Here is a 14,180-nt window from a genome sequence, read left to right on the forward strand (position 1 = left end):
TATTCTGTATATTTTTTTGAGTTTACATTGGTATCAGAGCCTGTTAATGGATATTTTCGTGTTTTCCTCATGTGTATACTTTTATATGTATATGTATGTATTATACACATGAATATTTGTAGAAAAATTTTTTTTTTCTGATTAGGAGCATAAAAATATTTTTTTTATGTTCATTAATGCCTTTTTTCATATCATAAATAGTTTTATTTTGAAAAAAGGAGTCCGGCAGTACGAAAATCGGACCAGAAAACACCCTGGAAGGCGGCGCGTGGCCTGCACGCGCCACCTGACGAAGTGGACCGTTTCCACGCGCCTCCACGCGCAGCCACGCGCCTCCACGCGCCAGCTGCTCACCCGACGCGCTTGCACGCGCTCTCACGCGCGCGTCAGCGGCGCAGTCACGCGCGGGCCCTCCGCGCCACGCACGCGCGCCGTGCGCTGAGCCGCGAGCCGAGCCGCGCGCTGAGCCGCGAGCCGAGCCGCGCGCTGAGCCGTGAGCCGAGCCTTGAGCCGAGCCGCGTGCTGAGCCGCGCCGTTTTCCTCGGCTGGCTTGGCTGCTGGCGATTAGGCACTGTTTGTTTTGTTTTTAATTCTGAACTGCGTTAAATGATCATAATTAATTCATTACATATTTGTTTTATGCGTGGCTTATACTGTTAGACTCAGAATTAATTTTTCTACATTCTGTAAAATTTTGAAAATTTTCAGAAAATATAAATTATTTTTCCTGTGTTAATAATTCATTTTTTATGCTTTAAAATGATTCTGGTATTGCATAAATAATTTTCTGGGGCTGAAATATTTATTGTAGACTTCTGAAAGGTTTTATTATTTACTGGTAATATTGTCTCATTTTATCAGTTTCTGGATTTTTTATTTCTAATTTTATGTGTATTTATTAGTCATTTAAAATTCCAGAATATTTCAGAAAAATTTCAGAATATTTCAGAACAATGTACATTTTAATTATGGCATAATCTGAATATTGTTTCTGTTTACTAGTTTCTGGATTTTTTATTTCTAATTTTATGTGTGCTTAATTAGTTATTTAAAATTCCAGAAAATTTCAGAAAATTCCAGAAAATTTCAAAAAGGATGTACACTTTAATTATGGCATAATCTGCATATTAAATACAACATTTTTTTTTTGGTTTTTTTAATATGTTGCAATTAAAGCATGATTATTTATTTATTTATTTATTTGAATTCCATCATTAAATAAATATAGCATGAGTTGTTTGTAAATTTATATTGAGATGCTATTGTATGGAATTTATCATGCTTTGTATATGCCATAAATAGTGGGAGATTGTTTGATTTTTTTTTGCGCATGGAATGAAATTAAATTTTGATAATTATCACTAGAGGCGCAAGAGATGATTACGAGCATAGCAAATTTTCGATCTTGAGACATGTGTAAAATTATCATTATTTAATTTAGATTCTTTTTGCTGCAAAATATTTTGTTTTGTGTTGCTATCATTAATATCCCCTGCGCATTTTTATTTACTCTGTATGTAGAAATGGCTGCTAAGTCAGTGGTGGCAGACTTAACTAAGGGAGAGAAATTGGATGGCGACAATTATGACATATGGCGCCGTAAGATCCAATACCTCCTCAATGAGCAAGAAGTGTTGACCACACTTGAACAAGTGATGGTTGAGCCAGAGCAGGGCAATACAGCTCAACATCGTCGTGATCTTGAAGCCTTTCAGACTTGGCGTAACAAAGATCGGTGTGCGCGCTTTACTATGTTGAGCAGCATGCACAACGACTTGATTAGTGAGTTTGAGCATTGCCCGACTGCATTTGAGATGTGGGAAGCTCTCAAGCAAAAGTTTGGTATTACCTCTTTGGCAAAGCTACGTGGGCTGACTATGAAGTTTGACTCATATCAGAAAAGGGCGCATCACTCGATGAAGCAGCATTTGAGAGTCATGTCAGCCATGATACGTGAGCTTGCGGCTGCTGGGCATAATTTGACTCAAGAGCAGCAAGTACAGGCTGTGATACGCTCTCTGCCAAATTCTTGGGAGCAGATGAAGCAGAACATGATGCATAATGAGAGTGTGAAAACATTCGAAGACATATCGCGTCATTTGGAGCTAGAGGCTGAGCGCCTTGAGGCGGCTAAGTCTGATGGTTCTGCTATGGTGGTTGAGTCAAGCTCACGTAGGACTTCTCAGTTCAAACGTGGAAAAGCAAAAGGTGCCCCCAAGAAGCAAGCAGCGGCTGCGCTTAAGCCCAATGGCGCTAGAAATTTCAAGCGTAGGGGCAAGAGAGGTGGTAAGAAGGCAAAGGCTAAATTGACATGCTTTAACTGTAACAAAGAAGGACACTTCGCTCGGGATTGCCCTGAGCAGAAGAAGGTACTCCCTTACTTAATTTCTCGCATTCAATGCTTTGTGTCTAGTCAAGCATTAATTGCTCATTCTCCTCATTTTTGGGTTGTAGACTCCGGAGCAACAGACCACATCGCGAGGGACAGAGTAGGGTTCGTTGAGTATCGTCGAGTACCTGCTGGGAGCAGAAAAGTTTACATGGGGAACGAGTCCAGTGTGGAGGTGCTTGGCATTGGCACATTCAAGCTGGAAATGCGACGAGGGCGCACCTTGTATCTTCATGATGTTCTTTATGCTCCGGATATTCGGCGAAACTTAGTTTCAGTTATTAGCATGATGAGCCTTGGTTTTAGCTTTTGTTTTGAGAATAATGGTGTTAGCATTTATTTGGGAACAATTTTTTATGGTTTTGGTTATCTTTCAAATGGTTTTTTAGTTTTGGATGTGGATGATTCTAGTATTAATAAAAATGCCAATGGATCTATTTCTAATATTGCATCTTTTTGTGATAATGATTCTATGAGATGGCATGCTAGATTAGGCCACATAGGGCAAGACAGGATGACTAGATTGGCTAGAGAAGGTCTTTTAGGCCCACTCGCTAGAGTCACTTTGCCTACTTGTGAGCACTGTCTTGCTGGAAAGGCAACAAGAAAACCATTTGGGAAAGCCATAAGGGCATCTATCCCATTGCAACTTATTCATTCTGATATATGTGGACCAATGAATGTGAGGGCAAGGCATGGAGCCCCCTATTTCATCACATTTATAGATGATTGCACACGTTTTGGTCATGTCTATCTGATTTCTCACAAGTCAGAAGCATTGGATTGCTTTAGACGGTATGTTAATGAGGTTGAGAATCAATTAGACAAGAGCATTAAAGCTCTAAGGACTGACCGAGGACGTGAGTATCTATCTGAGCAATTTAAAGTGCTCTGTGAGGAAAAAGGAGTTATCAGGCAATTGACAATTCCTAGGACTCCGCAACAAAATGGTGTAGCGGAGAGAAGGAATCGCACATTGCTTGACATGGTTAGATCAATGATGGCGCAAGCTAATCTTCCAATTTCTTATTGGGGAGATGCTTTGTTGACTGCTGCCTACGTCCTTAACCGTGTGCCCTCCAAATCAGTTCCTTCCACCCCATATGAGATGTGGACTGGCAAAAAGCCTGATTTGGGCAATTTGCGACCTTGGGGTTCGGCAGCTTACATACACAACGCTTCTCATAAGTTTGGGAAGTTGGGCCCTAGAGGAAAGAAGTGTATCTTCATTCGCTATAGTGAGCATTCTAAGGGCTATGTGTTTGTTGGGGAGCATCCGGATGGAAGTGTGACTGAAATTGAGTCACGAGATGTGGATTTCCTAGAGGAGGATTTCCCTAGCAGAGGTGAGGTAACCAGAGAAGTAGAATTCTACGAGATGGAGGATCTACTTGAAGGCGCACCTAGTAGCTTAGTAGAGAATGAGGAAATAATTCCTCAAGCTCCTAGGGACAGTGGGAGCGATCTACCTACCCATGGATTAGATCCAATGGATGAGGATTCTCAGGATTCTCAACTACGTAGAAGCAAACGTGGAGCTATACCCCGTCGTCGTTTTGAGATTGAAGGGGAAGCATTCATGATTGCTCCGAGTGATGAGATGGAGCCTAAGAATCTCAAAGAGGCTCTCTCATCCCCTGCTAGTAAAGAATGGAGTACTGCAATGGAAGAAGAAATAGAGTCTATGAAGAAAAATCATGTCTGGGACTTGGTTGATTTGCCGCTAGGGCGCAAGACTATCGGGAACAAATGGGTTCTCAAAATCAAGCGCAAGGCGGATGGTTCCATAGAAAGGTATAAGGCTCGCCTAGTGGCGAAAGGTTACACCCAACGAGAGGGTGTGGACTATGAGGAAACTTTTTCACCAGTTGTAAGGTTTGCCTCTATTCGCCTAATCCTGGCCATAGTAGCTCAGTTGGACTTAGAGCTATATCAGATGGACGTTAAAACTGCATTTCTCAATGGAGAATTGGATGAAGAGATCTATATGGATCAACCAGAAGGCTTTGTGGCAGTAGGTCAGGAGCGCAAAGTTTGCAAGCTTCAACGATCTATTTATGGCTTAAAGCAATCATCCAGACAGTGGAATCTGAGATTTCATCGAGCCATTGTTTCAAATGGGTTTACGATGATTGATGAAGATCACTGTGTGTACGTTAAGCGGTCCAAGGACATTTTTCTGATATTGTCATTATATGTAGATGACATATTATTGGCTGGAAATGACAAGGAGATGATTGTCGCCACTAAAATGTGGTTGTTCTCTACATTTGAAATGAAGGACATGGGTGAGGCGAGTTATGTGCTCGGTGTTAAGATCCTTAGGGATCGCTCTAGGAGACTTCTTGGTTTGTCTCAAGAGACTTACATTAAGACTATTCTAGAGCGGTTCCAGATGCAGAGCTGCAAACCCATTGACACTCCTGTTGCAAAAGGCGAGAGCCTAAGCCTTGATATGGGTCCTAAGACTCAAGAAGAAAATGAAAAGATGGCCCGTGTTCCCTATGCAAATGCTGTTGGAAGCTTGATGTATGCTATGATGTGTACACGTCCTGACATTTGCTATGCAGTCGGATTGGTGAGTCGTTACCAATCCAACCCAGGACCAGCTCATTGGAAAGCAGTTAAGAGGATATTACGATATCTTAGAGGAACTGCAGATTACACACTTTGCTACCAGAGTTCAGATCTACATCTAGTTGGCTATTGTGATGCTGACTGGGGAGGAGACCTAGATGAGCGTAAGTCTACTTCAGGATATGCTTTTATGCTTAGCGATGGTGCTATTTCTTGGAGCAGTAAGAAGCAATCCTGCATCGCCTTATCGACCATGGAGGCTGAGTTTGTGGCTTGTTCATCTGCCGTTCAGGAAGCCGTGTGGTTGAGGAGATTCCTTCAGCATTTGGATGTTGTCACACACACTTCAGATCCTGTGACTATCCATTGTGACAGCATGGCTGCACTCGCTTACGCTAAGGATCCTAAATACCATGGCAGAACCAAACACATTGATGTGAGGTTCAATTTTATCAGAGATATTTTGGCGCAGAAAGAAGTGATCCTGGAGCACATCCCTACAAGTCGCATGGTTGCGGACCCTTTGACTAAGCCCATTGCTAGAGATGTTTATCTTACTCATGTTAGGGCTTTAGGACTACGTAGGTGGTGATTTTTTATGTGTATTCAGTTGAACTCTTTTTTTTTTGGGGATATTAATGCCATTAGTATTCATACTTGTTTCTATCACACATTTATGTTTACTACTTTTAGTAATGGTTTGTGAATTAGCATACACAAAACAATTAAATTGATGTTAGCAGGCAAGATTGGCTCACTCACACGAGCAATCGCCCTTAGCGCTGGGTAGCGAGTAAGGATGAGACTAGAAGCTAAAATTATCCACTAGCTATGTCGCCTTGGTTGGATCCAAGATGAGGTCTTGTTAGAGACCGGCCATGGATATGAGAGTACCCACTTTTCCATGATATGTCTGTTATGGATAGCCAGATGCGAGATCTCATTTGATGCCTGAGAGGCGAGCAAATAGAGAATTCGAGTTAGACGCTAGGAAGCGACTCGTGCGCTTAAGAGCGACTAGACTAAGATCTGTATGGTGTGTGAGTTTAACATCACTCTTTAGAAGAGTAACTCCACTATAACATGCATTCATACTGCATGTGCTTATCGACCCGTTAGCGAGGTGAAAGAATGGATCCCTGCTTCTTCACCGTGTGAGTCCTAAAAGTCATTTTTTCCTAAATGACTTCACTTTGTGCCTTTTTGTGACCTTTGACTATGTCATAAGATGAGGAGTTGATGTTCAGCTACTTTGGTATGTTGCCTGCGGTCATGTATGATTCGGCTTTAAGGGACATTACTGGGAAAGCGGTCAATTTCAAATTGAATGATATGAGGGTGAAGGGAAGATCATCTAGTTCTACATCTCTGCTCTATATTCACTGTCGACAACTCACATCGCTCTTTATAGGATGCTGATTGGGTGTGAATATAATGCGGGACCTAGGAGAGTCAAACATGCTCTTTGAGGGATTAGAGATGTTTTTGGACTGATGTAGCTAGATGGGTCTGGGTACATGAGACACTATTTCTGTTCTTTTTGGGTTGATGTCTCTATACTGACTCATGTTGAGTTTCTAGTATAGAGCTCCCACTTGCAGGTGTTCTCAGCGGTCGCACGGTGCATTGGCTAGTATGAGATTGTTCGTTTTTGGGGAGATTGAGATAGAGATGTGGCAGTGTCATGCCAACTCATGTGCGAGTGGGAGATGTTAGTAATGGGCGCCCATGTGGCATGACCATTTAAATTTAACATTTGATCCTTATCCAAATAGGTTTTGATTTTGAAATCAAACCTATTTAGGATAACCACTCTTGAAACAGACGTTATCAGTTTGAACTGATATAGATAGATATAATATATATTAGATATTATCTGTATCTTAACTGATATGGATAGATATTATAATATATTAAATATCTGATATGGTTATGGGTAATCTGTGAAAGAGAAAAAAACAACGTAGTCTGTTTTTCTACCCACATTCTGACTCTCTCCCAAAAATACACAACGATCAAGTCTTTGACACTGTGGTTAGTGTGGGTGATATTCAATCTGTGATATCACTCCACTGCTGGGTTGGTTCATCAAGAAGTTTCCTGGAAGCACGTGATTTATCCAAGAAGGTTCTATCATCAAGAAGGTATAATCTGATCATTTTAATCCGCTGCATATTCTGTATATTTTTTTGAGTTTACACTTTTAGTTTTTACTTGGTTTACATCACATAATTTTCATAGGATCCTTACTTTCAATCTTCAAACTGTAAGCATCTTCTGTTGCCACCTTCATAGGCTTCATCACTATCGTTAGGTGTTGGAGCATGTGTGAAGGTAGAGTCTTACATCAAACAAAGAGTAAAAGAAATTAGTCTTAGGAGTGTTTTGGGAAGTTGGTAAAAAGCTAACTTTTTGGTTTTTTTGACTTTTTTAGCCAAAAAAATTAGCTTTTTTGATAGTGATTTGGGTAAAAAAAACTAACTTTTTTGGCTAAAAAAACTAAAAAGCCAAAAAAATTGGCTTTTTACCAACTTCCCAAATTGCCCCTTAATATATATTAAAGGGACTCTCCACTTATAGACTTAAGCTTTTAAGTGGGTTTAAGTTCCAAATAATGCATGTTAGGCATTGATATGGTATTTGTGGATTTTGGAGTTTCTCTATGATGAATTGGCCTGGTGTTACTATGCATTTGTGGGCTCCCTAATTCCCTAACAACTGGTATCAAAGCGTTGGTTCCTAGAGTAAGAATGATGGCAGACAATCTATGGGCGGACTCTTCTAAAGCATTGATGTTGGTGGGCTTGGGCTTGCACAAAAACTCTTGATGAAGTAAGAAAAATCCATGATAACTCTTGATAGAGCAAAAAAAATTCCTAGTACACGTGGCAAGGTTGGACCGTGAGAAGGTAACTTTTAATAGAGTATGGTGACTCACAATGGAATGTGTACAGGTGGCCCAAGCTAGACTCGATGTTGGAGAGTTATTGATCAAGATTAAAGGGGAGTGTGTAATGATCTACAATAAACTTGCTGATCATGACTTGAGGAGGAGCATAGAGAGGCCCAGTGTTTGGTTCACACATGAGGGGGAGATTGTTGGAGCATATGTAAAGAATGAGTTCCACATCGGATAAAGAGTAAAAGATATGAGTCTTAATATACATTAGATGGGCTCTCCAATTATATGCTTACACTTTTAAGTGACTAAGAGTTCCAAATAATGTATGTTGGTCTTGATATGGTATTTGTGGATTCTGGAGTTTATGTATAATGAATTAGGTTGATGTTGTTGTGCACTTGTGTGCTCTCTAATTCCCTAATATAGGGGTGTGCGTGGTGCGATTCAGGCGGTGTGAGAGTAAAATTACAAACCAAACCATGAATGGCGGATTGACAAATAACCAAACCGTAGTTTTGACAGTTTGAAGTGATTTCAATTTGCTAGTTAATTGAAGATATTCTTAATAATTATCAAACATTTACATAATATGTAACACTAACCTACATAATATTTTCCATATATATAACATAAACTAATTTTACATAATATTTTATATATATATAACTACTAATTTGTAACAAATTTCACATCTTAAATCTCTCTCACATTCATTTTTACTTTAATATTTCATTACAGGTTAAAAAAAATATATGTATTAACTATAGCGGAGTAGAGTGATGTCAAAGGCGGATTATAAATTTCAAAATTTAATTCGCGATTAGCGGATAAATTGGTGCGAATTAATGCAATTTTAACAAATTTAAAGGTATTTTGCATAGCCCTAACTATCGCAACCCATAACCTTTCCTTCCCTGGTACCTTCGCCTTTGTTGGGGCTAGCATAACCCCCTGCTCTTCCTATCTCCTCATCAACTCCTTTCTTTCTTCTGTCTCATCATCTTCTTGTTGGCTATTTCTTTCGCCACTCTTTTCACCCTTTCTCTTCCATCATCATCTCTTCTACCACCCTACCATCTTCTTGTTGTCTCTTCCCTTCACCACCTCTTCTTCTTTCCTCTCCACTGCATATCGCCTTACATCCTCATCCTTCAAATCTGAAAACCTAGCCCTTCCCCCTCTCACTTCCTTCTTCTTCTGCTTATTTTTATTCTTATTCTTATTCTTTCGAAATTTGGGAGTTTAACGGTGGTGTGGGCTAGAGAAGGGGGCCATGATGGTGGTGACCAACAATGGTAGGATTCAGGGTCGACATTACAATTTAGAAACTTAGACAGTTGCCTTAGGCCTCATTCTTCTAAAGGCCCTATAGTTTTTTTTTTTGCTATGTGTAATACTTCAATAGTTAAGGTGGTAATGAAAGGCCCTATTGTTTTTATATTAAAGACCCATTTTAAAACATAATGGCTTTCTATTTTTTTTTTTTCTTCCCCTTTCTACCACTACAGGTGTAAACAATTTGGTTCAGTTTGGTAGGTTAAAAGAAATTTAGCACCAAAATGAAACATCCAATTTTGTAGTTGCTGAACCGAAATCGAGCACATGTTATAGTTTAATTTTGTTGTCTTTCAATTCAATGTAAATGAGAACTTTAGGAGTTTTGTAAAATTCTATAGAATCCCATGTCAAGAATAAATGAAACGAGATTGCGGGGATGCTCCATAAATGTACTAATATTAACAATACCCATAACAATTGTTTTGCATTAAGAAAATTTTAAAATTTTGAAATTGATAAAATCAAATGTGATAAGAAAGATTAAGGGCTTGTTTGGAAAGTGTTAGATTAGTATACTTTTTGACTTTTTATGAAAAAATATGAAATATGAGTTGGGTTTGAAGTGATGTGGTAAAGAGGTGATGTGACTCAAATAAGAAGTGATGTGACCTAAATAAAATGATTGTGACTCAAATAAGATAATGTGTTAAAATAATATGTGTTATTTTAGCACATCTCAAACAAGCACTAAGCCTTCGTTTGGGAAGTGGGTTGGCTTTTTGGCTTTTTGACTTTTTTGGCTATTTTAGCCCTGGGCTAAAAAGCTTAGTTTGAGAAGGGCTTTTTGGTTTTTTTTGACTTTTTTTGTGAAAGGAGAGTGTAATGATTATGGGTTGGATGTGATGTTTTATTTTTTGTGGCTAAAATAGCCTATTTTGTTTTTCTTAGCATTTATTAATTAAACCAAATTAACGTAATATGAAAACTTAAATGAAAAAATTAATACAATTTGAATTTGAGAAAATGAATTGACACAAATGATAAATTACAGTATTGCAGGCATAATTTACTCGCTTATAATTAAAAAAAAATCAACTCAAACTAAAAAAATAAAGAAAAATGGTTGAGAGAACTAAAAGTGAGTACTAGGGAAACACTAATGATGTGCAGTGGGCGTTGCCTATGCCTTTTCTTTTTTTTTTTTTTTGCCATTCTTAATACATTAATATTATTAGTAGTATTTTTTTTAGTGGTATGAATCATTGTTGAAAAATAAAAAAGCCAAATGAAGTTGACCAAACTAATCCTTAGTCCAAATGTTTCAAATAATTTGGATTAGTGATTATAATTATATTTCACCTTTGTTTTTTCCCCAATTTTTGGTAGGTTTGTGGTGAAAATTCCAGAGGGTATGGCGGTGGAGCTGGCGGCCGCTACTGTGCGCCGGGGTGACAGTGTACAGCCCACTGACTCACTTTGGGCTGAAGGAGAGTGGGATGAGAGGAGGAATATTGGGGCTTGGAGGGGTTGGACACATGGGAGTGAAGATAGCAAAAGCCATGGGCCATCACATGACTGTCATTAGTTCTTCCGACAAGAAGAGAGTGGAGGCTTTGGAGCACCTTGGTGCGGACGATTACCTGGTCAGCTCGAACGTCGCTCGGATGCGGACAATTACCTGGTCACCTTAGTGCGGACGACCTACAGAGATTGTTGGGCTTGGAGTTCGGCTCACCAATATAATAGTGGAGTGGTGTTGGGTTGGTTTGGGTTGGGTATTTCTGATTGAAATTGTTTGTATTGTAAATGTAATGTAACTCCTTTCCTTTCTGTATAAAGCTTACTCTGTAAGCCACTGCCGCTGGTTTTTGGCGCCTCTCTCTCCGAGCAAACGCGTTCAAAAATTCCATCATAAAATTCTAGTATCATCTCTCTCTCTCTCTCTCTCTCTCTCTCTCTCTCTCTGAGATTTACTGATCGATCAGCCATGGAGCAAGTAATAAGAAACCAGAAGATGGGCCAAGAACACGACCAAGTGGAAGATATGCAACAGCATGGTCCTTTTCCTATTGAACACCTTCAGGTAACACCACACCCTCTCTCAACTACCACCGCCCTCTACATTTCCCAATTTTTTGCCCAAATGGGTATCATTCATTTTGCTCTAATAAAACCAAACGAATAAAGGGTTTTTCTTTGTTTTTGTATTCAGTTATTGTTTTCGTACTATATATCAGATTCTTTGTCAAGATCCACAAATGGGTTTTCGCATTGGCTTTAATTATTGCCTATTGTATGCTGTTTTACTCACATTTGTTGCTTCTTTCCATTTCTAGGGCTAGGTTTTTAGCTAACCTCTCTACCCCTAAATTACTTTCTTTTTTTTTTTGCTCTATTGCGAATGAATTTTTTCCAAGTCCAATACTCCTGTAATTCTCATAATGTGAACAGTATTTTGTTGACAAACCCTATTAATTTCAGCATTCAAGCTAGCCACCCTGTATAATGACATTTTGGGGTGGGTTTCTAATGGGTTTGTATTTTAATCGTTAGGAAATAGGGTTGGATGTTGCATAAGATCAAAGTTCTTACAACAACTCCATAGGCAAATGCAAGCTCCAGTATTTGTGGGAACTTTGACCCCTTCATGTCTCTTACTGCCAATGAGGTAGCTAGTAAAGCAAATGTTTCCCTTTCAAAAAAAATAAAAGGAGAGAGAGAGAGATATTTATACCCTCAAACAAGCTACATCAAAAGGACAAAACCACCTCATTAAGACGTCTTCTACCAATTGTTCAGTTATCAAGAATTGACTCTCAACAATTTATTCGCTAAACGCTTGCTTAGCCACAAAGAAAAAAAAAATGGTTATTACATTATTTTGCTCTGTACATTTTTACAACACCTACATATACCTGATCCAAATCTAATCCCTTACATGGACTTGGGTATGAGTACAGAGTACAGTTGTGTATCAAAGTGTAGACACCCCATTTTTGACCGACCTTAAGACTTAGACGTCACCAGTTGAGCGCTCGGTGATACTGCATATTATGCTCGTTCAGAAGTCCCAGAGTCTCGGCTGTGAACCCTGCCTCCGGACTTTTGAACCCTCTTTTGTGCTTTGCCTCGGTTTGCGAACCAGGCTCGGTTTTCTCTGTTTCTTTTCCTGAGGGGAGGGAGAGGTCCCGTAGACCATCTCTCAGTGGCCGTGGGCTACATTTGGTGGCCGTAGGCCATTTTGCCCATTTCGGAGCCCGATTTCCGGTTTTTCGGGACCGTTGGCCGTGTGCCTCGGTTCGAGACCGCTTAACCATCTCCATTTGCTCTAAATTTTGGCATACATCTTATTTACTCACTTTTGAGGGACACTGAGGTCTGAGAGACCCACTTCGTGGCCGAACGCCACTTTCGGTGCTTAACAGCCCATTTCTCGGGACCCCGAACTGCGTGTTTTGGCCCCCGAGCATTCGTTTTGCATTGATTTTCGTTCATTTTTGGCAGGTACCTCTGTTTTATCACCAGGAAGGTCACTGGAGGGTGGAAGGCCAGCAATTATCTTGGCAACCAGTTATATTCCATTTTCGCCCTCCGGCGCCCGTTTTTCTCACTTCCGAGCCAATGTTGAACACCTTGAGGCCACTTTCTTCAACCCCAAACCACATATTTGTGTTGTACACACATGGGAGGATCCTAATATCATATGGCCAGCTAGAAATTTCACCTGACCCTTTTGAACCCCTCCTAAAAATGGCCTATTCTCTCTCCTGTTTTAAAGTTTCCAAATTCGAACAACAGGGTTGTGATGAGGGTACCTGGGAGGACACCTTTTTGTGGTGGCCGGCCAGAAAATCAACTTGACCTTTTTGACCCCTAGCCGGCCGGCTAGGGGAGGTGGCCGGCCGGCCACCTGCAGCTTTGAAAGGTGGCCGATCATGATCCTCACAAAGTATACTTTACAGCTGTATAGCTGTTGTCCCCCAGAAATATCTAAATCCGGGGGACACCTTTTGGGGAAAAGCCTTGGTCCTTTTCCCCCACCCTTTCTCTCCATGCTCCCCCTCTCCTTGGTCCTTATAACCAGCCTCCAACACTTGTATTAGGGGTTAGAAAAAATTGCTTCAAGCATAGGCATTCAAATCTCCCTCTATCTCTCTCATTTTCTCAAAAACTCCTAAGTTCTACCCCATTTCTTCATCACCACCAAGAACCACCACCACCACTCCATTTCCAGCAACTTGGGAAGCTTTCCAGCAGCTAAGAGGCACCATTTCTCAAAGCCAAGAAGCAACAAAAGACTTATCTTCAAGGGTGAGTACCATTTCCCCCTTTTTGAGCTTATTTTTGCAACATTTCTTAGCCATATATGCTTACTATTTTGAGCTTCGGCCCTAACTGAAAGTGGCCTTCTTTTGAGCTCTTTTTCACCTTTTCTTAAGGGCTCAACCCTGTTTGAGCCCCCCCACCTTGCACTTGCTTCAATATCTTCCTTGAATGCTATTTTCTTGCATGCTTTGGCAGCCTATTATGCTTCCATTTTTGGGCATTTTACAGAACTAAAAATAGGCTTATTTTGAGCCCCTCTTCAACATTGAAGAAGGGCTCAACACTGTTTGGGATTTCCACATGCTACTTCATGTTATATCTCTCTTTTGAGTCCCATTCTTGCATGCTTTGGCAGCCCATTATTCTTCCATTTTTGGGCATTTCACAGAACTAAAAATAGTCTTATTTTGAGCCCCTCTTCAACATTTAAGAAGGGCTCATCACTGTTTGGGACCTCCACATGCTACTTCATGTTATATCCCTCTTTGGTCCCCTTTTCTTGCATGTTTTGGCAGCCTATTATGCTTCGGTTTTTGGTCATTTTACAGCACTTAAAATAATCTTATTTTGGTCCATTATTCATTTTTTATTAAGGGCCTTTCATAGTTTGGGACCTCCATATGCTACTTCATGTTGTATCCCTCCTTGGTCCCCTTTTCTTGCATATCTTGGCAGCCTATTGTGCTTCGGTTTTTAGTCATTTTACAG

The 14,180-nt window shown here is 40.1% G+C and overlaps 1 protein-coding gene across 1 annotated transcript in view; it reads left to right on the top strand.

The window, feature by feature from the left end:
• The first annotated feature begins 11,100 nt into the window (after nt 1-11,100).
• LOC145801546 (DNA repair protein RAD51 homolog) overlaps nt 11,101-14,180 on the top strand; it is a 78,659-nt gene continuing 75,579 nt past the window's right edge. The window contains exon 1 of the mRNA XM_082893328.1: nt 11,101-11,229. Within this exon, the coding sequence (XP_082749454.1) occupies nt 11,134-11,229 (96 nt within the window). The 5' untranslated portion in view covers nt 11,101-11,133. The remainder of the gene's footprint in view (nt 11,230-14,180) is intronic.

This window comes from Camellia sinensis, chromosome 10 (genome assembly GCF_055761805.1).
Source record: "Camellia sinensis isolate YWXY chromosome 10, ASM5576180v1, whole genome shotgun sequence".
Lineage (NCBI taxonomy): Eukaryota > Viridiplantae > Streptophyta > Magnoliopsida > Ericales > Theaceae > Camellia > Camellia sinensis.